The sequence below is a fragment of the Oncorhynchus gorbuscha genome, linkage group LG18, assembly GCF_021184085.1.
Source record: "Oncorhynchus gorbuscha isolate QuinsamMale2020 ecotype Even-year linkage group LG18, OgorEven_v1.0, whole genome shotgun sequence".
Taxonomy (NCBI): Eukaryota; Metazoa; Chordata; class Actinopteri; order Salmoniformes; family Salmonidae; genus Oncorhynchus; species Oncorhynchus gorbuscha.
The window spans coordinates 23,652,684-23,675,321 of record NC_060190.1 but is presented as its reverse complement, the minus strand read 5'-3'; the positions used below and the strand labels follow the sequence as shown (position 1 = coordinate 23,675,321).

The window sequence follows — 22,638 nt, the reverse complement described above, 5'->3', positions numbered from 1 at the left end:
TTGGCAATACACTGTAGATGTGTGTTCCAGTGTAGAGTGACCCACAGCTACTGTAATTGGAACTGGCCGTGTCTGCTGTGGCAGGTGGGATAATATATGCCATTTAGCAGACACTTTTATCCAAAGCGACTTACAGTCATGTGTGCATACATTCTACGTATGGGTGGTCCCGTGAATCGAACCCACTACCCTGGCGTTACAAGCGCCATGCTCTACCAACTGAGCTACAGAAGGACCATGGTGCAAGTTACCAGAATGTCTTGTATTGTATTGACTTTTGAATAGAATTGACATGAGTTGATTTGACTTTCTTCTAGAGGTTGACCGAATATGATTTTTCAACGCCGAGACCGATTTATTGGAGGACCAAAAAAGCCGAAGCCAATTTTTTTATTTTATTATTTGTAATAATGACATTTACAACAATACTGAATGAACAATGAACACTTATTTTAACTTAATATAATACACCAATAAAATCAATTTAGCCTCAAGTAAATCATGAAACGTGTTCAATTTGGTTTAAATAATGCAAAAACAAAGTGTTGGAGAAGAAAGTAAAAGTGCAGTATGTGCTATGTAAGAAAGCTAACGTTTCAGTTCCTTGCTCAGAACATGAGAACATATGAAAGCTGGTGGTTCCTTTTAACATGAGTCTTCAATATTCCCAGGTAAGAAGTTTTAGGTTGTAGTTATTCTAGGATTTCTAGGACTATTTCCCTCTATACCATTTGTATTTCATTAACCTTTGACTATTAGATGTTCTTATAGGCACTTTAGTATTGCCAGTGTAACAGTATAGCTTTTCCGTCCCTCTTCTCGCTCCTGCCTGGGCTCGAAGCAGCAACACGACGACAACAGCCACCATCGAAGCAGCGTTACCCATGCAGAGCAAGGGGAACAACTACTAGAATGCTCGGAGCGAGTGACGTTTGAAATGCTATTAGCGCGCGCTAACTAGCCAGACATTTCACTTCGGTTACACCAGCCTCATCTCGGGAGTTGATAGGCTTGAAGTCATAAACAGCGCACGAAAGTGCTGTTTGAATTCATGTTTACCCGCCTGCTTCTGCCTACGTCCGCTCAGTCAGATACTCAGATACTTAGATACTTGTATTTTTATTTATTTTATTTATTTCACCTTTATTTAACCAGGTAGGCAAGTTGAGAACAAGTTCTCATTTACAATTGCGACCTGGCCAAGATAAAGCAAAGCAGTTCGACAGATACAACGACACAGAGTTACACATGGAGTAAAACAAACATACAGTCAATAATACAGTATAAACAAGTCTATATACAATGTGAGCAAATTAGGTGTGAAGGGAGGTAAAGGCAAAAAGGCCATGGTGGCAAAGTAAATACAATATAGCAAGTAAAACACTGGAATGGTAGTTTTGCAATGGAAGAATGTGCAAAGTAGAAATAAAAATAATGGGGGGCAAAGGAGCAAAATAAATAAATAAATTAAATACAGTTGGGAAAGAGGTAGTTGTTTGGGCTAAATTATAGGTGGGCTATGTACAGGTGCAGTAATCTGTAAGATGCTCTGACAGTTGGTGCTTAAAGCTAGTGAGGGAGATAAGTGTTTCCAGTTTCAGAGATTTATGTAGTTCGTTCCAGTCATTGGCAGCAGAGAACTGGAAGGAGAGGCGGCCAAAGAAAGAATTGGTTTTGGGGGTGACTAGAGAGATATACCTGCTGGAGCGTGTGCTACAGGTGGGAGATGCTATGGTGACCAGCGAGCTGAGATAAGGGGGGACTTTACCTAGCAGGGTCTTGTAGATGACATGGAGCCAGTGGGTTTGGCGACGAGTATGAAGCGAGGGCCAGCCAACGAGAGCGTACATGTCGCAATGGTGGGTAGTATTTGGGGCTTTGGTGACGAAACGGATTGCACTGTGATAGACTGCATCCAATTTGTTGAGTAGGGTATTGGAGGCTATTTTGTAAATGACATCGCCAAAGTCGAGGATTGGTAGGATGGTCAGTTTTACAAGGGTATGTTTGGCAGCATGAGTGAAGGATGCTTTGTTGCGAAATAGGAAGCCAATTCTAGATTTAACTTTGGATTGGAGATGTTTGATATGGGTCTGGAAGGAGAGTTTACAGTCTAACCAGACACCTATTTGTAGTTGTCCACGTATTCTAAGTCAGAGCCGTCCAGAGTAGTGATGTTGGACAGGCGGGTGGGTGCAGGTAGCGATCGGTTGAAGAGCATGCATTTAGTTTTACTTGTATTTAAGAGCAATTGGAGGCCACGGAAGGAGAGTGGTATGGCATTGAAGCTTGCCTGGACGGTTGTTAACACAGTGTCCAAAGAAGGGCCGGAAGTATACAGAATGGTGTCGTCTGCGTAGAGGTGGATCAGGGACTCACCAGCAGCAAGAGCGACCTCATTGATGTATACAGAGAAGAGAGTCGGTCCAAGAATTGAACCCTGTGGCACCCCCATAGAGACTGCCAGAGGTCTGGACAGCAGACTGATTTGACACACTGAACTCTATCAGAGAAGTAGTTGGTGAACCAGGCGAGGCAATCATTTGAGAAACCAAGGCTGTCGAGTCTGCCGATGAGGATGTGGTGGTTGACAGAGTCGAAAGCCTTGGCCAGATCAATGAATACGGCTGCACAGTAATGTTTCTTATCGATGGCGGTTATGATATCGTTTAGGACCTTGAGCGTGGCTGAGGTGCACCCATGACCAGCTCTGAAACCAGATTGCATAGCAGAGAAGGTATGGTGAGATCCGAAATGGTTGGTAATCTGTTTGTTGACTTGGCTTTCGAAGACCTTAGAAAGGCATGGTAGGATAGATATAGGTCTGTAGCAGTTTGGTTCAAGAGTGTCCCCCCCCTTTGAAGAGGGGGATGACCGCAGCTGCTTTCCAATCTTTGGGAATCTCAGACGACATGAAAGAGAGGTTGAACAGGCTAGTAATAGGGGTGGCAACAATTTCGGCAGATAATTTTAGAAAGAAAGGGTCCAGATTGTCTAGCCCGGCTGATTTGTAGGGGTCCAGATTTTTCAGCTCTTTCAGAACATCAGCTGAATGGATTTGGGAGAAGGAGAATGGGGAAGGCTTGTTGGGGGTGCAGTGCTGTTGACCGGGGTAGGAGTAGCCAGGTGGAAAGCATGGCCAGCCGTAGAAAAATGCTTATTGAAATTCTCAATTATGGTGGATTTATCAGTGGTGACAGTGTTTCCTATCTTCAGTGCAGTGGGCAGCTGGGAGGAGGTGTTCTTATTCTCCATGGACTTTACAGTGTCCCAGAACTTTTTTGAGTTAGTGTTGCAGGAAGAAAATTTCTGCTTGAAAAAGCTAGCCTTGGCTTTTCTAACTGCCTGTGTATAACGGTTTCTAGCTTCCCTGAACAGCTGCATATCACAGGGGCTGTTCGATGCTAATGCAGAACGCCATAGGATGTTTTTGTGTTGGATTAGGGCAGTCAGGTCTGGGGAGAACCAAGGGCTATATCTGTTCCTGGTTCTAAATTTCTTGAATGGGGCATGTTTATTTAAGATGGTTAGGAAGGCATTTTAAAAAAATATCCAGGCATCCTCTACTGACGGGATGAGATCAATATCCTTCCAGGATACCCCGTCCAGGTCGATTAGAAAGGCCTGCTCGCTGAAGTGTTTCAGGGAGCGTTTTACGGTGATGAGTGGAGGTCGTTTGACCGCTGACCCATTACGGATGCAGGCAATGAGGCAGTGATCGCTGAGATCTTGGTTGAAGACAGCAGAGGTGTATTTAGAGGGGAAGTTGGTTAGGATGATATCTATGAGGGTGCCCGTGTTTAAGGCTTTGGGGGGGGTACCTGGTAGGTTCATTGATAATTTGAGTGAGATTGAGGGCATCAAGTTTAGATTGTAGGATGGCTGGGGTGTTAAGCATGTTCCAGTTTAGGTCGCCTAGCAGCACGAGCTCTGAAGATAGATGGGGGGCAATCAGTTCACATATGGTGTCCAGAGCACAGCTGGGGGCAGAGGTTGGTCTATAGCAGGCGGCAACGGTGAGAGACTTGTTTTTAGAGAGGTGGATTTTTAAAAGTAGAAGTTCAAATTGTTTGGGTACAGACCTGGATAGTAGGACAGTAGGACAGAACTCTGCAGGCTATCTTTGCAGTAGATTGCAACACCGCCCCCTTTGGCAGTTCTATCTTGTCTGAAAATGTTGTAATTTGGAATTAAAATTTCAGAATTTTTGGTGGTCTTCCTAAGCCAGGATTCAGACACAGCTAGTACATCCGGGTTGGCAGAGTGTGCTAAAGCAGTGAATAGAACAAACTTAGGGAGGAGGCTTCTAATGTTAACATGCATGAAACCAAGGCTATTACGGTTACAGAAGTCATCAAAAGAGAGCGCCTGGGGAATAGGAGTGGAGCTAGGCACTGCAGGGCCTGGATTCACCTCTACATCGCCAGAGGAACATAGGAGGAGAAGAATAAGGGTACGGCTAAAAGCAATAAGAATTGGTCGTCTAGAACGTCTGGAACAGAGAGTAAAGGAGGTTTCTGGGGGCGATAAAATAGCATCAAGGTATAATGTACAGTAGGATGTGAATACAGTGGAGGTAAACCTAGGTATTTTTAAATATTTTTTTTAACCAGGCAAGTCAGTTAAGAACATATTCTTATTTTCAATGACGGCCTGGGAACAGTGGGTTAACTGCCTGTTCAGGGGCAGAACGACAGATTTGTACCTTGTCAGCTCGGGGGTTTGAACTCGCAACCTTACGGTTACTAGTCCAACGCTCTAACCATTAGGCTACGCTGCCGTATTGAGTGATGAAGAGAGAGATATATAGTCTCTAGAAACATCATTGAAACCAGGAGATGTCATTGCATGTGTGGGTGGTGGAACTAATAAATTGGATAAGGTATAGTGAGCAGGACTAGAGGCGCTACAGTGAAATAAGCCAATAAACACTAACCAGAACAGCAATGGACAAGACATATTGACATTAAGGAGAGGCATCCTTAGTCGAGTGATCAAAAGAGTCCAGTGAGTGGAGTGGTTGGTTTGGGGGTCACGGCGATTTAGACAGCTAGCCAGGACATCTGTAGCAAGCTAGCATAGGATGGAGGTCTGTTGTTAGCCACCTCTCAGTAGATTAGTGGGGTTCCGTGTGGTAGAGGGGATTAGTCCAAATCACACAACAAAAATTAAATAAAAACAATAGATATAGTTATAGAGGCCCAAGAAGAAACATAATAATAATAAAAATAAATAAATTGTATGCTCAGTCAGATACTTAGATACTTGTATGCTCAGTCAGATTATATGCAACCCAGGACACGCTAGATAATATCTAGTAATATCATCAACAATGTGTAGTTAATTAGTGATTATGATTGATTTTTATAAGATAAGTTTAGTGCTAGCTAGCAACTTACCGAATTCGCGTAACAGGCAGTGTACTTGTGGAGTGCAACAAGAGAGAGGCAGACCGTTATTGCGTTGGACTAGTTAACTGTAAGGTTGCAAGATTGAATCCCCCGAGCTGACAAGGTGAAAATCTGTCATTCTGCCCCTGAACGAGGCAGTTAACCCACCGTTCCTAGGCCGTCAATGAAAATAACAATGTGTTCTTAATAACTAACTTGCCTAGTTAAATAAAGGTATATAAAATTTTAAAAAAATGGCGCCCAAAAATACCGATTTCCGATTATGACAACTTGAAATCGGCCCGAATTAATCTTCCATTCCGATTAATCGGTCGACCTCTACTTTCTTCAGTATTCTTAGTAGATTTAATCTCACTCAATGTTCATCTCAAAGTGCACTAGATTGATACATTTAACTTTTGAAACTTAAAATAGTTTCCCCCCCCCCCGGTTAGCCCCCAATGTCCTGAAATCCTAGCAACGCCCCTGGATAGCAACACTAGCATAAGCCTAGCTACTGATGTAAATAACATCAGATGCTAGGGTAAATATTTAGGCCCTATCTAACAACTATGGGGTGTTGGATAGTTTCTAGTGCCCCAGAGTCTAGACACGGTAGTAGCAGCTCATTGAAGAAGTGCACTTTGAGTGACAGTTTGACCTTGTAAATACTAGTGGAGCTATTTTCAAAACACATTAGCCTATTTAAGCTCATTTTTGACCGTGATAACTTGGGACTGTCACCTGCACTCGTTGCAGAATTTAGACCTATTAAAAGGTTTTGATATAGGCTCAATTCCACGGTGAGTGTTAAGAGTAATGGTCTCATTTAGACGTTAAAACTTCTCTTTTCTGTGTCTTTTCAACGGGGACCCAAATCACTGACATTAATTCACCTATGGATAAAAAGGTCGCACAAGAACTGTTTGAGAGGTTTGTAATTATGATATGTAGGTCCTACAATATTCTCAACCTATTAGCCAATTTATGGTGGGCCTCCCACCTCACCTAGCTCTGACCATAGCCCAGTTAGGCTTGTCCTCAAATGGTATCAGTGGAAAGTTATTTGGTGTCATTTTTTCCTACCCTACAAAAGAAAACAAATCTAGAGGGAACACTGATGTCATAGGGTGTAGAGAAGCTCTGGGTCTTTGATGGGCCTGGGATGGGTCTCTTATCTTGCAAAGGCTGAGGGAGTGTGATTATGGTCTCTGCAGAGGTTGGTCAGTGTGGCAAAGTCACATATGCCTGGAGGTTGTGGGTGGGGCTCGTCCTTTGAAAATAGAGGATGCGCTTGATTTGTCTGTGCACTGGGAAGGGGAGTGAACTGTTTAAAGGGAAAACTCTGCTTTCCTGGTGCGTCGCTCAAACTGATGTGCTCGTACATTTTTAATGCCTGCCTGGTATTAGATAAATGGATAGATTAATATTATTTTTCATATACGGTGCATTCGGATGGTATTCAGACCCCTTGATTTTTTTCCCCCACATTTTGTTACAGCCTTATTCTAAAATGGATTAAATTGCTTTTTTTCCTCTCCCCTCAATCTACACACAATAGCCCATAGTGACAAAGAAACAACTGGTTGTTTTGTGTGTGCCAATGTTTAAAAATGAAATCACATTTTATTAGTCACATGTGCTGAATGCAGCAGGTGTTACAGTGAAAATGCTTACTTACGAGCCCCTAACCAACAATGCAGTTTTAAAAAATACAGATGAGAATAAGAAATAAAAGTAACAAGTAATTAAAGCGCAGCAGTAAATTAACAATAGCGAGACTATACAGGTGGGTACCGGTACAGAGTCAATGTGCGGTTAGTGTCCGATTAGATGAGGTAATATGTACATGAAGGTAGTTATTAAAGTACTATTCATAATGATAACAGCAGAGAGTAGCAACGGTGTAAAAGAGGGGGGCAATACAAATAGTCTGGGTAGCCATATGATTAGGTGTTCAGGAGTCTTATTGCTTGGGGTAGAAGCTGTTTAGAAGCCTCTTGAACCTAGACTTGGTGCTCCGGTACCACTTAGCAGTCATACACTGTTCTCTCTAAGGTGGCTGGAGTCTTTGAAAATTTGAGGGCCTTCCTCTGACACCGCCTGGTATAGAGGTCCATTAGAAATGCACAAGTTCACTATGTTGACCCTTTGTTATAGTTTTGTATGCAGGCCAATGCATGGACGCCCGTCGTCCCTACATTTGCTGATGGAGTGAGAGTAAGTGTGGGTTTGTGGCCTTCAGCCCACACTACGCTCCTGGGTCACAGTGGCTTTAGGGGAAGGCCGCTGCTTAGCGCCACCACATCCTCTCCTCTGTGTGATGTGGGTAGACTGTGGAGTCCCCTGGCGTGCTCTGTGAGAAACCCCACAACAAAGCAGAATCAGCCTACATGCACAGCCTGACTGAGTCACCACATTTGCGCTTGGTCCTTTGAGCCGGACACACTCTAGCTCCCACAAGCTTTGGCTGACAGCACATTTTGCCTTGGCGCAAATCCTGGATCTTTCACTCCGTTTCACCAATTTCCTGGCTCATATGAATGAGGTGAGCGAACACTGTCACAGAGCATACTAGGAGCAGTACTAGCCCTAAAAAAAGGGAAGTCCAGAGTATTGTGGGTAATGTGTGTGGCGTTGAGGATTTATAATCTGTGGTCTGTATTGGGGGTGAGGGAGAGTCTTGGGCATGGCCTACTTGAGCCGCCATGAAGAGGATCATTCAGAGTATTCCTGCCTCAGCGGATCCCCCTCAGGACACAGGCAGAGTATTAATATGCCTTGAATGAGGGCAGACAGACTGCCATTATCTCTCCTCGCGATGACTCGTGAAGCCGTGCACCCTCGAGTGAGTGAGCAGGGGGGGAGGAATTTGCACTTCTCCAGTACATGCTTGTCTTGCTGTCGTCAGTTCATCAAGGCCGTTGGGCTGCTTATCAGCGGGCGCTGCCGGCAAGCCGGTGTCCTGACAATCTACGCTACCCGCCTTGGAGGAACTAGAGTTGATGTTGTTTGGCACGCCATGTACACTCATGAGCTGGTTTGCTTGAGCTGTAGGTCTACAGAGTGACTCAGTCAAATGTAAAGGCCGTTATCAGATGCGCCGAGTTTCCATATCTGTATCAACTGTAGAGAATTTTACTTTAGAGAATTAGGTGAATCCGCTGAGTCTAGTGCAGCTGCTCAGACTGATGTTATAAGGTGAGGAGAGGATTGTTGATCAGTGTAGGCCTGCTTATTACGAGCATTGCCTAAACCCAAAGCAGACGCGAACACGTGGGAGGATCTAGCGTACCTTTTTAAAATGCACTGTGATTTAGCTGTTTTCATTTCTTTGTGATATTTCGAGACCAAATGGACAAGAGATACGAAACGAATGGTAAAATGCCCCTTGAAGTAAATCTCTCACATTTGTGTGAATGAAATACCATGAGGAGAAACACAGTCCTGTGACCACGCAGTAATTTCACACCGATTAGGCTGACACTTGGCCGCAGGCGGAGAGGGAACCATGTATTTATTCTGTGGTCATGCTGTGGTCACCACTCTCATGCAAAAAAAAAAACACAGGTCTGCATCCATATCCACGGTTGTTAAAACTGCAATTGCAGGGAAGACTTTGAAGTAACAGGCTGTTTCTTTCTTTGTGTCATGGTCAAATGTTTGTCACAAATGACTGCTCTTAAAATCGTCCTGTCCTTTGAGATTCCCACGTCGGCGTCTTTAGCCTTCTGTCACCGTTGTGATAAGTTAGGCTCACCTTCTGTAATGGATCCGTTCATTGGTTAATGTTAACACCTGCAAAGTAGGCATGGGGGGGGGCTACTCTAATCCTGCTGTGCCACAAAGTGTCTTTGTTTTCATCCCAATCGTCTCTTCGTTGGCATCCTTAATTGGACGGAGCGGGACAGAATGGCCTCTGTGTATTAGCCTAGGCACAGTCCATGTGGAAGAAAAGGAGCAGAGACGCTCGATAAGAGTGATTCCTCACACAACCGACATAAAAAAAAGAACATGAATTTGGGGATTTTGTTATCCATAGAACAGTCCTTTGGAGGAAGGACTGTCGACACATATTTGGCGTTTTGTATCTAAAAGCATAATTGATTAATAATATATCAAAGTTGACTTATGACATTTTCGGTTTACCCTGGCCTCCTTTAAGACTCCGTAGTGTTTGATCTGTAGGTGCTACACTGCAAACATTGGTGTCATATGATGCTTTACAACTTTCTGTAATATGAGTAATTTTTATAATTCAATTTTCTTCTATATTTCTTCTCTGCTCTGTGTACACGTGCATGCTTTTCTGAAGGAAGAGCAGCGTCACAACTTTGTTCATTTGAACAATTTCTCTCGTTCACTTAAACTTGTAAATGCCACACTTACTGAAAATGACATTCGGTAGCTTCTAGCTATGCTTGTGTAACTTTATGAGCTGGATATGCCTCTCTTTGCATTTAGTTAGTTGTCTGATTTTTGCTATTAGTTTGTGCTAATTTGATTAGCATTCTGGTAAGAGACCCGATTTGTCTTTTCTTGCTGTGTTTAGCGCCCCCCTGCGTGCTGTGTTGGTAATACCATCAATCCCAGGGTAAGTGGACGGTGTGACGATATGGAAATCTGGATACCGCCCCAGCCTAAAAGGAGGGCTGCGATTTGGCCTAGGAGGCCATGTAAATGGGCCATGAAAACTAGCAGAGATCCACCTCAGGCTGCCCCAAAGGTTAGATGTTGTAGCTTTAACCCCTGGGAGCATATTGTTTGAGGCAACAGTCACCCACAGTGACTAACATGCATGATGCTTTTGGAATACCTTGGCGAACTCTGCATTCTATCTGGAGTCAGAGTTCTGAATAGGCCGTGTGTGGACCACTGCTGTTGTTTATTTTAGAGGCACATTTTGTCCGAATATGAAGATGGTTGGGTGAGCGCTCGGTCGCACTTTAACACCTTTCTGTCCTACCGACAATTGCAAAGACATTTTAGATCGTTCCCCGTTCGATCCTTTTGAAATCGGATGACAACTAAAACAAAGCATGAGGAAAAAATACCGAAAAACAGACTTTCTGGTGCAGCATCGAACATGACTGTTTTGTGGACGGCTTATTATAGCCCTTGACTAAATGAAGCGTCATGAAAGTTAGGCTAATAAATAGAACATATTGTAGTCACTTCTGAATCTACACTCACTCTCCATTTTTAGGTGGGGTGGCATCAAAACAGTAGTCAGTCTCGCAGTAGAATAATTGTTTAGCCACCTAGAAATAGACCACTTGACGAGACATCTCATCTCAGGAGGTTGCTGTGACGAGAATGCAGCAAGATGTATCGAAACGTAGGAAGTGAAGAATGGGGCACTTTTGGAAAGGTTATGCAGATTCTGGCCCGCGCAAACGCAGGTGGCGTGATGTTAAGAAAACGTCTTTTAGTTCCACAGGAGCTTGCTAGTACGTTATTGACGTGGTCAATATAGCCTTAATCAAATTGGGATGTGCTTGTGTGGAACTCGGCCTAGATAGCGGAAGATTGCAATCCGAAAAGAAGCAGTGAGAGGAAGCCGCTGTGGACCCACTTCTTTGTTCTCTGCGCTAGTGGAATATCTTGGTCGGGCACGGCTGTCAACACCGCTTTCGTAACAGGAAACTGGTAAGCGCAAGAGGAGAACGTTGTACCTTTTTGTGCAGTACAGTGCACAGTATTATGGCATAGGCTACTAGGCATATAAGATGTTTGTGTTGTCCAACTTGTATTTTTTAGAACGCTAGACTGTATCGTCAGCTTAGTGATGAGGCTGCATATACTCATATGGATGTGCGTGATTCCGTGCCCCTCCCATTCTACTGCTACTACAACCAGAGATTGTTCAGAAAGCTTTCTCTGCCGTCTCCGCTACAAATGGAGAGGTCCATCACGCCAAAGGGTGGCTGCTCTCTTACTTGACTATAAAAGATGGCACTTTGTTGTGTTGAGTGGGTATAGCCTAGGTATGAAGTAGAAACACTTGACTAGTGCCTCCTTGAATTAATAATGTCCTCTCTCCACTTAAGACACTGGGACATCCCTCTCACAGCACACACTCCTCTGTGGATGAACACACACACACACACACACACACACACACACACACACACACACACACACACACACACACACACACACACACACACACACACACACACACACACACACACACACACACACACACACACACACACACACTGAAAGGGTTTGGGGACTGCTTTGGTGGGCAAAACGCATTTAACCAGGTCCCCATAGACTGATGCACTCTGACCTATAGATCAGACCGGTAGGCACTATATTCATAAACTGCATCCATGTGGCTACTAGCTCCAGTTAGCGTCGGACAGCTTCACCTCACCAACATGAACACGCCACCCTATCACAGCAGGGTGACAGCAGTGAGTCATGTTTGTCCAAAAAGGCTGTTTAGGCTCCCAATGATGCATGCTGATTCATAAGCACAAAGTCTGATTCATACCAGACCGATGATGCAACCATGCTACATTTAGCCTAATTTAGAGAGGAAGCTTCTACTTCAATCAGGCTAATGTGATTTTAAAGTCACTAATGTCAATGGGGAATGGTTGTGTCATAGCTGAGTCATTGGTTATGAGGATGGTTGCTCTATGGGTCAGGTGAGGTGAGGGAGGCTAGGGCATTGTACAGGAAGGGTTCAAGGGTCAGAGGCTGATTTTGGATGAGTGAGGAGTTGTGGTACTAGTAGCCAGACTGCAGGGGAAGGAAGCAATGTGCTGGGTTCTCGTCGTTTTAAGACTTTCCTGCAGTCTGAGTCAGCTGGATCGACAGCCTAGCCTACTATTGAGGGAGAGATGCAGAGAAAGGGCTAAAATGTGCCTTTCCATACTTTTTTTCTGCACATTGTTGGGCACGTCTTTAAGTGTTTTATTTAGGAGGAAGGAAAGTTGATCCATTTCTTTTTGGTATGACATGCATAAGCTACAGTTAAGTACATACCTCCGTTCAACGTCTAGTTTTGATTTACGTTTGGTTGTTTACAACTAATGTTAATAAAAAATAAGCTGAAAACGCGATTGGATTTAGGTTTAAAGTTGGACAATTTTTAAAATTTTTAAATGCCCCTATGTTGATGACATGAGGCAAATCCAATCAATTTTCCACATTGATTCAAAGTCATCACAGAAATGACGTGGAAACAATGTTGATTCAGCCAGTTTTTGCCCAGTGGGTTGAGTTTGTAGGCCTAGGCTATCAGTTGGTTTTCCTTTTGGTTCTATCCTGGTTTCAGCTCAGTGCGGTCTTCAGCGATTAGTTTGCTTTAAAGTCAAGTGAAACAAACACTCCCGATGCACTAGGCCACCCTTTGATTTTAGGAACACCTCTTCTAAATTTAGCACAGGGACGAATCCTCATTCCCTGTTCTCGTTTAGAGGTGGAAAACTGCACAAGTGAAATCCACCCTGTGTGTAGCAGTAGCAGAGTTGGCTGAGGTCTGAGGGGAAACTGCAGCACGGGTTGAGGTTTCTGGGGAAACTGCAGCACGGGTTGAGGTTTCTGGGGGGGTGGTTGGCACGGTTTGGGCATGGAAGGGAGAACTGTAATTGTGGATGTTTTTTGTCAGCTGTGGGTGCGTAAATGTGGGTGGGTAAGACCGGGGAAGGGAAGCGGGCAAAGGGCAAAATTATTGTGGGAAGGGTAGGTACAGTGCTAGGCTAAATAATATGCAGCATGAGTCTGCAAGCTTGAATACCAAGTGTGGTTTTCACAATCCATTTTAAAACAATTCTGTGCTAAGGGACATTTCCTTCTAGAAGGACCCATGAGCACCAACATATGCAATACATAGGAGCAGTGTCAGATTGGGTGTCAAATACATATATATATATATATATATATATATACATTTTTCAACCATTTTCCAAAACAAAAAATGTGGAATGAGCGAAGGCTTTGATTTCTGGTCAAACAGATGGAAAATGGGTCTTAGACAACATCTACCAGAAAAGGTGTTAGAAATCAATCAAAACACAATCATGTTGAAGACCCCTGCCAAATAATATCAACACTTATATTTTGTTTTAGAGAAATGATTTGCCTTCTGTAAATTTAAGAAACATGGCCTTGTAATTCTGTTACCAAAAGCCCACATAACTTTAAGATATTTTCTAATTTCGCTCCCTCGTAAGGCAGGATAATGAAAGTTCACAGAAGTAACAAGTAAAGGTAGACCTACCAATTAGTGTATTTATTGATGTCAAGTTTGCTTATGAATAGTTAAGTGTTTACAACTCGTAATTATGTTATCAAATTGGTAGTGGAATTACTGCAATTGAATTGGCTACAATAGGAAATCATAGTTGACACAAACCACAGTTGGGTCACCTGCTACTGTCCTCCCTTCCACTGGCATGCTGTTATGTTCAGCTCAACTGTTTTCTTTCTGTTGTCTGGTGGTCAAAGCAAGACTTGTGAAAAACATTCTGGACAACTTCACGCTCTCTTTCCTTAATGTCACCTCAACCTGGTTCTTAGTGACACCTACCCTCTTTCCGTTTACTGTAGCGAGCATCCTCACCCACTAAGCACTGACCAACATCGGACATCCTCGCCCACTAAGCACTGACCAACATCGGACATCCTCGCCCACGAAGCACTGACCAACATCGGACATCCTCGCCCACGAAGCACTGACCAACATCGGACATCCTCGCCCACGAAGCACTGACCAACATCGGACATCCTCGCCCACGAAGCACTGACCAACATCGGACATCCTCTCCCACTAAGCACTGACCAACATCGGACATCCTCGCCCACTAAGCACTGACCAACATCGGACATCCTCGCCCACTAAGCACTGACCAACATCGGACATCCTCGCCCACTAAGCACTGACCAACATCGGACACCCTCCCCCACTAAGCACTGACCAACATCGGACACCTTCGCCCACTAAGCACTGACCAACATCGGATATCCTCGCCCACTAAGCACTGACCAACATCGGACATCCTTGCCCACTAAGCAAAATTAGTTCAGTTCGCCCTGGCTGGACCAAATCTGAACCAATCATAAACGTCTATGTTTCACAAGTTTGGACAGTAGTCCCACTGTACTGAGCTCTACTGAGCTCTACTATACTGTGATGTCCAAACTTGTGAATCATAAACGTCTATGATTGGTTCAGATTTGATCTGGTCTGGACCAACCATATGTTGTTGTGTTTGGGGGCGGAGCTCATTAGAATAATATTCAAAGAGGATACATCACCATGAAGAGCATGAAATTCATATCCATAATTATGCATTTCTGTATAGTACAGATCAGGGACCCATGACATAATTCCGTTACTGTAGTTCTGTAAAACTCTAGGTGTCAGTCATAGCGGACACCCCATTTTTCTGGAAAATGTGGTCGCATAAAATGCGGAGGGAGATTTTCCCGTAATTCTGTTACCCAACAGTTCTTCCAGCAAGTTCTCTGTAAATTAGTAGACCTTGTGTGTAGAGTTGTATGCTTTGTTAAACTCTGAAATCAATAGATTTGGTTTGGCACACATTCTAACGTGAAAAATCTGAGTCTCGGCGTAATGCCATTAACGTGGAATTGCCCCTAACAAAACAGAATACATACTGTTCGTTGATAGAACCATCTTAACCACTTGCTTTCCCCAAAACAGTAAGGATGGATCACAGTTATTCCCCTTAGCTACAAATGGCACAGTAGCGTTTTTTCCCACCCAATTCTGACGCTCTGGCAGTAAATCCCTGATAACCATACTTTGTGTGTGTGCGCTGAGCTGGAACGCAGTACAGAGAGCCAGACGGGCTGGATTATTCTTGTATCAAGACCACGAGACTATCACAGCGCAGTCAGTGAGGCCACACCCAGTAGTGGACTGGTGGGATTACACAGTTGTCAGCCCACCCAGCCTGCACTTTAGGCCCTTTCCTACACACACTCGCCCTTATTTCAACTGACTCCCTTTCATAGCAGCTCCACTGCAGTCAATGCAAAAATACAACATATTTGATTTGAAATTATTGCGCAATACAGGCAATTTTGCCAAATCTGTCCAAATCTGAACAAATTTGGCTCAATCCAGTCTATGCGTTCCTTCTCAATCTCTTAACTTCTTGATTTATCCCCAGAGCTCGGGTAGCTAGGCTATCTGCAGTCTTGCTTATAGCCCAAGTTTAAATGCATATATGCCCACATAAAATGGTGCTTTTTTTGTTCCCTTCGCTCTGTCCCAGAATGTGGTAATTTATTATTCATGTTATACGGAGCACCACCTGGATGCAAGACTCATCTAGATATCGGAGAGAGGCAGCGTCTGGGATTTAGCAGACACAGAATGGTGGTCTTCTATGCGGGTCTGATGGCTGTTGGTTACAGCATGGTACTGGCAACATCGGGGTTGTGGGTAAGATTCCCGCATGGGTCACAGTAGTGTGTTAGGCTAACATTTGATAAAGGCTGCTGATAAATGAGCAAACCAGAAGAGGGTGGGTTTATGCAGACATGGTTTCATAACCTAACTCGGGATATGTAACGCTTTCAGAATTATAAAACATTTTTAAAAATTGAGGTAAGGGTCAGATATTTGGATAAAACACCACCTGGCAAGTTTGGGATTAGTCAAGCCTTGCAACATTGTTTTAGAGAATTTGGCATCATGTCCAGCCGGGCCTCATAAACACAGATCACATGTAACCACTTCAGCCCAGGACCTCCACACCACTGGCTTCTTCACCTGTGGGATCGTCTGAGAACTGGGGGGGGGGGGGGGGGGGAAGGGGCTTTTCTGTCTGTAATAAAGCCCTGTCTGGGCCTGGCTCCCCAGTGGGTGAGCCTATGACCACCCATGGCTGCATCCCTGCTCAGTTTTGTGAAATCCATAGATTATAGCCTAATACATTTATTTCAATTGACTGATTTACAGTGGCTTGCGAATATATCCCCCCCGGCATTTTTCCAATTTAGTTGCCTTACAACCTGGAATTGAAATTGATTTTTTGGGGGTTTGATTTACACAACATGCCTACCACTTCAAAGATGCAAAATATTTTTTATTGTGAAGCAAACAAGAAATAAGACAAAAAAACGCAACATTTTAGTGTGCATAACTATTGACACCCACCCAAAGTCAATACTTTGTAGAGCCACCTTTTGCAGCAATTACAGCTTCAAGTCTCTTGGGGTATGTCTCTAAAAGCTTGGCACATCTAGCCACTGGGATTTTTGCCCATTATTCAAGGCATAACTGTTCTAGCTCCTTCAAGTTGGATGGGTTCTGCTGGTGTACAGCAGTCTAAGTCATACCACAGATTCTCAATTGGATTGAGGTCTGGGCTTTGACTAGGCCGTTCCAAGACATTGAAATGTTTCCCCTTAAATCACTCGAGTGTTGCTTTAGCAGTATGCTTAGGGTCATTGTCCTGCTGGAAGGTGAACCTCTTATCCCAGTCTCAAATCTCTGGAAGACTGAAACCGGTTTCCCTCAAGAATGTCCCTGTATTTAGCATTCCTTCAATTCTGACCAGTTCCCCAGTCCCTGCTGATGGGAAAAACATCCCCACAGCATGATGCTGCCATCACCATGCTTCACTGTGGGGATGGTGTTCTCAGGGTGATGTGAGGTGTTGGGTTTGCGCCGGACATAGCGTTTTCCTTGATGGTCAAACAGCTCCATTTTAATCTCATCTGACCAGAGTACCTTCTTCCATATGTTTGGGGAGTCTCCCACATGCCTTTTGGTGAACATCAAATGTGTTTGCTTATTTTTTACTGTGTGAAATGGCTTTTTTAGCCACTCTTCTGTATAGCCCAGCTCTGTGGAGTGTACAGCTTAAAGTGGTCCTATGGACAGATACTCCAATCTCCACCGTGGAGCTTTGCAGCTCCTTCAGGGTTTTCTTTGGTCTTGCCTCTGATTAATGCCCTCCTTGCCTGGTCTGTGAGTTTTGGTGGGCGGCCCTCCTTTTGGCAGGTTTGTTATGGTGCCATAGTCTTTTCATTTTTTTAAATAATGGATTTAATGATGCTCTGTGGGATGTACAAAGTTTCGGATATTTTTTTTATAATTCAACCCTGATCTGTACTTCTCCACAACTTAGTTCCTGACCTGTTTGAAGAGCTCCTTGGTCTTCATGGTGCCACTTGCTTGGTGGTGCCCTTTTGCTTTGTGGTGTTGCAGACTCTGGGGCCTTTCAGAACAGGTTTATATATACTGAGATCGCGTGACAGATCATGTGACACTTAGATTGCACACAGGTGGACTTTATTGAACTAATTATGTGACTTTTGAAGGTAATTGGTTGCACCAGATTTTATTTAGGGGCTTCATAGCAAAGGGGGTGAATACATAAGCACTCACCACTTTCCCATTTTTTTGTGTTTTAAAAAATATATACTTTTTTTCTCTTCACCAATTTGGACTATTTTGTGTCTGCCCGTTACATGAAATCCAAATAAAAATTGGTTTAAATTACAGGTTGTAATGCAAAAAAATGCCAAAGGGGGATGAATACTTTTGCAAGGCACTGTATATGAACTATATTTTCGTTCAGTATAGTAGGAATGTTCTCAACAGGCAAACCAGCAAGATCCAAGTTAAACGAATAATACAAAACTAGTGAAACATTTCTAAGCACCTCTTTGAGATTCTAACAGTTTCTTCCTTTTCTGTTTGCATCCAGGACCACACTGTGCGAATGAGTGATTGATGCCAAATTCGCTCCTTAAGGTAAGAGATCAACTCCTTGTGCCACTCATTATAGGGTAAATCCATGTAATTTCAATCATGTTCTGACTGCACCCATTTTTGGTCTAAACAAAACGTTGTTAAACTCTTTTATAATTTCTTGCATTTTTTAAATGTTTTATTCAGAAATTATAACAGTTTGTCAACCCGGTGTGTGAGATTAAAAATGGTATACATCTCAACCGTTCATCTTTTCCAGTGAAAGACATGGGGTATGCAAAATTGGTCAAGTTTGAGCACCTCTTTCTCCTGAATGTTTTGGCATTCAATTCCAAAAAGTCACTTTCTGACCACGTCTTCCGTGGGCAAACATGTATGGAAAGTTCGGTTTAAATCAAAAAAGCGGTGCTGTCAAACTGTTTGAATTCAAAATGATTTACTCTATAATCAATCAATGCATTTTCTTGTAAAAACCAATCTTAATCCCACCCAAAAATGTAAGTACCCAAATTTTGCTGGATTATTCTCTAAATGTGATCATGAAGGATTTACGATTAGGCCTCCAGTTACAAGCACCACGCATATGAATTTATAATCTGATCATGACCAGCTGCACTGTGAAAGGGTCATTTTTGGGTTTGTCAGTAAGGCGTTTTCCCTGTTCTCCCAGGGCAGTATGGGTGTGTGTCCCCTGCTCCTGCTGCTCAGTGTGGCCCTCGGGGTCTCTGTCTCAGCCCAGGGACCATCTCTCACCCCCGCAGGTAAGGAGAACCCACGTGACCTTATCACCTGAACAGTCAGAACCTACCGCTTGACACCATTTGACATATTGAACGTTCTTGTATTGTAAAATGCTTGTTTGTGTCACTGCAACTCCACTGAAGTTGCAGTTGAGCCATTACATGACTCAACACTAACATCACGGGTTCTCAAAGTTCTGTCATGGAGGTACGGCAGGGGTCTTCAGCCAGATCTCTTAATATAACAAAATGGTAATATATGTTTTTATATATACAGTTGAAGTCGGGAGTTTACATACACTTAGGTTGGACTCATAAAAACTTGTTTTTCAACCACTCCACATATTTCTTGTTAACAATCTATAGTTTTGGCAAGTCAGTTAGGACATCTACTTTGTGCATGACACAAGTCATTTTTCCATCAATTGTTTACAGATGGATTATTTCACTTATAATTCACTGTATCACAATTCTAGTGGGTCAGAAGTTTACACGAAGTTGACTGTGCCTTTAACTTCTTGGCGCACCCATCCCGTTAGCGGGATCATTTTCGTCAACATCCGAATTGCAGAGTGCCAAATTCAAAATAAATTACAATTTTTTTTAAATTTTCATGGAATCACAAGTGCAATATTGCGAAACACAGCGTAGCTCTGAAAGCAAACCAAGCGTTTATGTAAGGACATCTCTCTCAGCAGACGACAAAACATTACAAACAGCTAGCAGCAAAGTAGATTGGTCACGAAAGTCATAAAAGCAATAAAATGAATTGCTTACCTTTGATCTTCGGATGTTTGCACTCACGAGATTCCCAGTTACACAAATGTTCCTTTTGTTCCATAACGATTATTTTAATATCCAAAATACCTCCATTTGGTTGGTGCGTTATGTTCAGTAATCCACATGCTCGAGCGGTCACGACGGGGAAGACAGAAATTCCAAATAGTATCCATAAAGTTCGTAGAAACATGTCAACCATTTTTTATAATCAATCCTCAGGTTGTTTTTACAATAAATAGTCGATAATATTTAAACAGGACCGTAGCTTTTTCAATAGGAGAGAGAGACTGTTCACACCATGTGGAAGCCATAGGGAAAGGAATACGGTTGATATCCCTTTAAATGGAGGGAAGGCATGCAATGGAACAGGGAGGTTTCAAAATAAGAGGCACTTCCTAGTTGGATTTTCCTTTTCGCCTGCAAAATCAGTTCTGTTATACTCAGACAATATTTTGACAGTTTTGGAAACTTTAGAGTGTTTTCTATCCTAATCTGACAATTATATGCATGTTCTAGTTTCTTGGCCTGAGAAAAATGCAGTTTCATTACGTTTTTCATCCACTCATCAAAATACTGCCCCCTACACTCAACAGGTTAAACAGCTTAGAAATTCCAGAAAAATTATGTCATGGCTTTAGAAGCTTCTGGTAGGCTAATTGTCATAATTTGAGTCAATTGGAGGTGTACCTGTGGATGTATTTCAAGGCCTACCTTCAAACTCAGTGCCTCTTTGTTTGACCTTATGGGAAAATCAAAAGAAATCAGTCAAGACCCCAGAAAAAAATTGTAGACCTCGACAAGTCCGGTTCTTCTTTGGGAGCAATTTCCAAATGCCTGACAGTACCACGTTCATCTGTGCAAACAATAGTACGCAATTATAAACACCATGAAACCACGCAGCCATCATACCACTCAGGAAGGAGAGGTGTTCTGTCTCCTAGAGATGAACGTACTTTGTTGTGAAAAGTGCAAATCAATCGCCGAACAACAGCAAAGGATCTTGTGAGGATGCTGGAGGAAACGGGTACAAAAGTATCTATATCCACAGTAAAATGAGTCCTATATCGACATTACATTTACATTTAAGTCATTTAGCAGACGCTCTAGACATAACCTGAAAGGCCACTCTGTCCTCCTCCCAGAGCGCTAAGAACCTTGGCATGATCCTGGACAACAAACTGTCGTTCTCAACTAACATCAAGGCGGTGGCCCGTTCCTGTAGGTTCATGCTCTACAACATCCGCAGAGTACGACCCTGCCTCACACAGGAAGCGGCGCAGGTCCTAATCCAGGCACTTGTCATCTCCCGTCTGGATTACTGCAACTCGCTGTTGGCTGGGCTCCCTGCCTGTGCCATTAAACCCCTACAACTCATCCAGAACGCCGCAGCCCGTCTAGTGTTCAACCTTCCCAAGTTCTCTCACGTCACCCCGCTCCTCCGCTCTCTCCACTGGCTTCCAGTTGAAGCTCGCATCCGCTACAAGACCATGGTGCTTGCCTACGGAGCTGTGAGGGGAACGGCACCTCAGTACCTCCAGGCTCTGATCAGGCCCTACACCCAAATAAGGGCACTGCGTTCATCCACCTCTGGCCTGCTCGCCTCCCTACCACTGAGGAAGTACAGTTCCCGCTCAGCCCAGTCAAAACTGTTCGCTGCTCTGGCTCCCCAATGGTGGAACAAACTCCCTCACGACGCCAGGACAGCGGAGTCAATCACCACCTTCCGGAGACACCTGAAACCCCACCTCTTTAAGGAATACCTAGGATAGGATAAAGTAATCCTTCTCACCCCCCCCCCTTAAAATATGTAGATGCACTATTGTAAAGTGGCTGTTCCACTGGATGTCATAAGGTGAATGCACCAATTTGTAAGTCGCTCTGGATAAGAGCGTCTGCTAAATGACTTAAATGTAATGTAAATGCAAGGAAGAAGCCACTGCTCCAAAACCGCCATAAAAAGCCAGACTACGGTTTGCAACTGCACATGGGAACAAAGATCGTACTTTTTGGAGACATGTCATCTGGTCTGATGAAACAAAAATAGGACTGTTTGGCCATAATGACCATCGTTAAGTTTGGAGGAAAAAGGGGGGAGGCTTGCAAGCCGAAGAAAACCATCTCAACCGTGAAGCACAGGGGTGGCAGCATCATGTTTTGGGGGTGCTTTGCTGCAGGAGGGACTGGTGCACTTCACAAAATAGATGGCATCGTGAGTAGGAAAATTAGTTGGATATATTGAACAGCTCAAGACATCAATCAGGAAGTAAAAGCTTGGTCGCAAATGGACAATGACCCCGAGCATACTTCCAAAGTTGTGGCAAAATGGCTTACGGAAAACAAAGTCAAGGGCTTGGAGTGGCCATCGCAAAGCCCTGACCTCAATCCCATAGAAAATGTGTGGGCAAAACTGAAAATCTGTTTGCGATCAAGGAGGCCTACAAACCTGACTCAGTTCACCAGCTCTGTCAGGAGGAATGAGCCAAAATTCACCCAACTTATTGTTGGGGAAAGGCTACCCAAAAAATTTGACCCAAGTTAAACCATTTAAAGGGAATGCTACAAAATACTAATTGAGTGTATGTAAACTTCTGACCCACTGGGAATTTGATGAAATAAATGAAAGCTGAAATAAATCATTCTCTCTACTATTGTACTGACATTTCTCATTTTTAGAATAAAGTGGTGATCCTAACTGACCTAAGACACGGTGGTTTTACTAGGATTTAAATGTCAGGAATTGTGAAACTGAGTTTAAATGTATTTGGCTAAGGTGTCTGTAAACTTCTATCTTCAACTGTAAATATTACTAACAGATTCAATTCAGAGGGTGTAATATAATACAATGTCAAATTATTAATCTACAAAGTATGTTCTTGACCCTGGGCAACATGGGAATATGGGTATCCACAGTACTCCATCAATTATAATTTCTTTCAACTCAATACTTCTTGTATTTCCCCAAATATTTTCTTTATTTTTTATATAAAATGCATCGTAATTTACTTAGAACGTTGAAGTT

The 22,638-nt window shown here is 43.3% G+C and overlaps 1 protein-coding gene across 7 annotated transcripts in view; it reads left to right on the top strand.

Annotated features, from left to right (window-relative positions):
* The window catches only part of LOC124003857 (receptor-type tyrosine-protein phosphatase alpha-like), a 46,951-nt gene that overhangs the window by 8,155 nt on the left and 16,158 nt on the right, over positions 1 to 22,638 (top strand). For 3 of the 7 annotated variants that reach the window (XM_046312469.1, XM_046312466.1, XM_046312473.1), the window contains exons 2-3: positions 18,095 to 18,141; positions 18,770 to 18,860. In XM_046312469.1, coding sequence (XP_046168425.1) covers positions 18,121 to 18,141; positions 18,770 to 18,860 — 112 coding nt within the window. In that variant the 5' untranslated portion in view covers positions 18,095 to 18,120. Of the gene's footprint in view, positions 1 to 7,853; positions 7,939 to 15,677; positions 15,820 to 18,094; positions 18,142 to 18,769; positions 18,861 to 22,638 lie in introns of those variants that run through there. The other 4 variants (XM_046312472.1, XM_046312471.1, XM_046312468.1 and 1 more) reach the window with 3 other exon arrangements.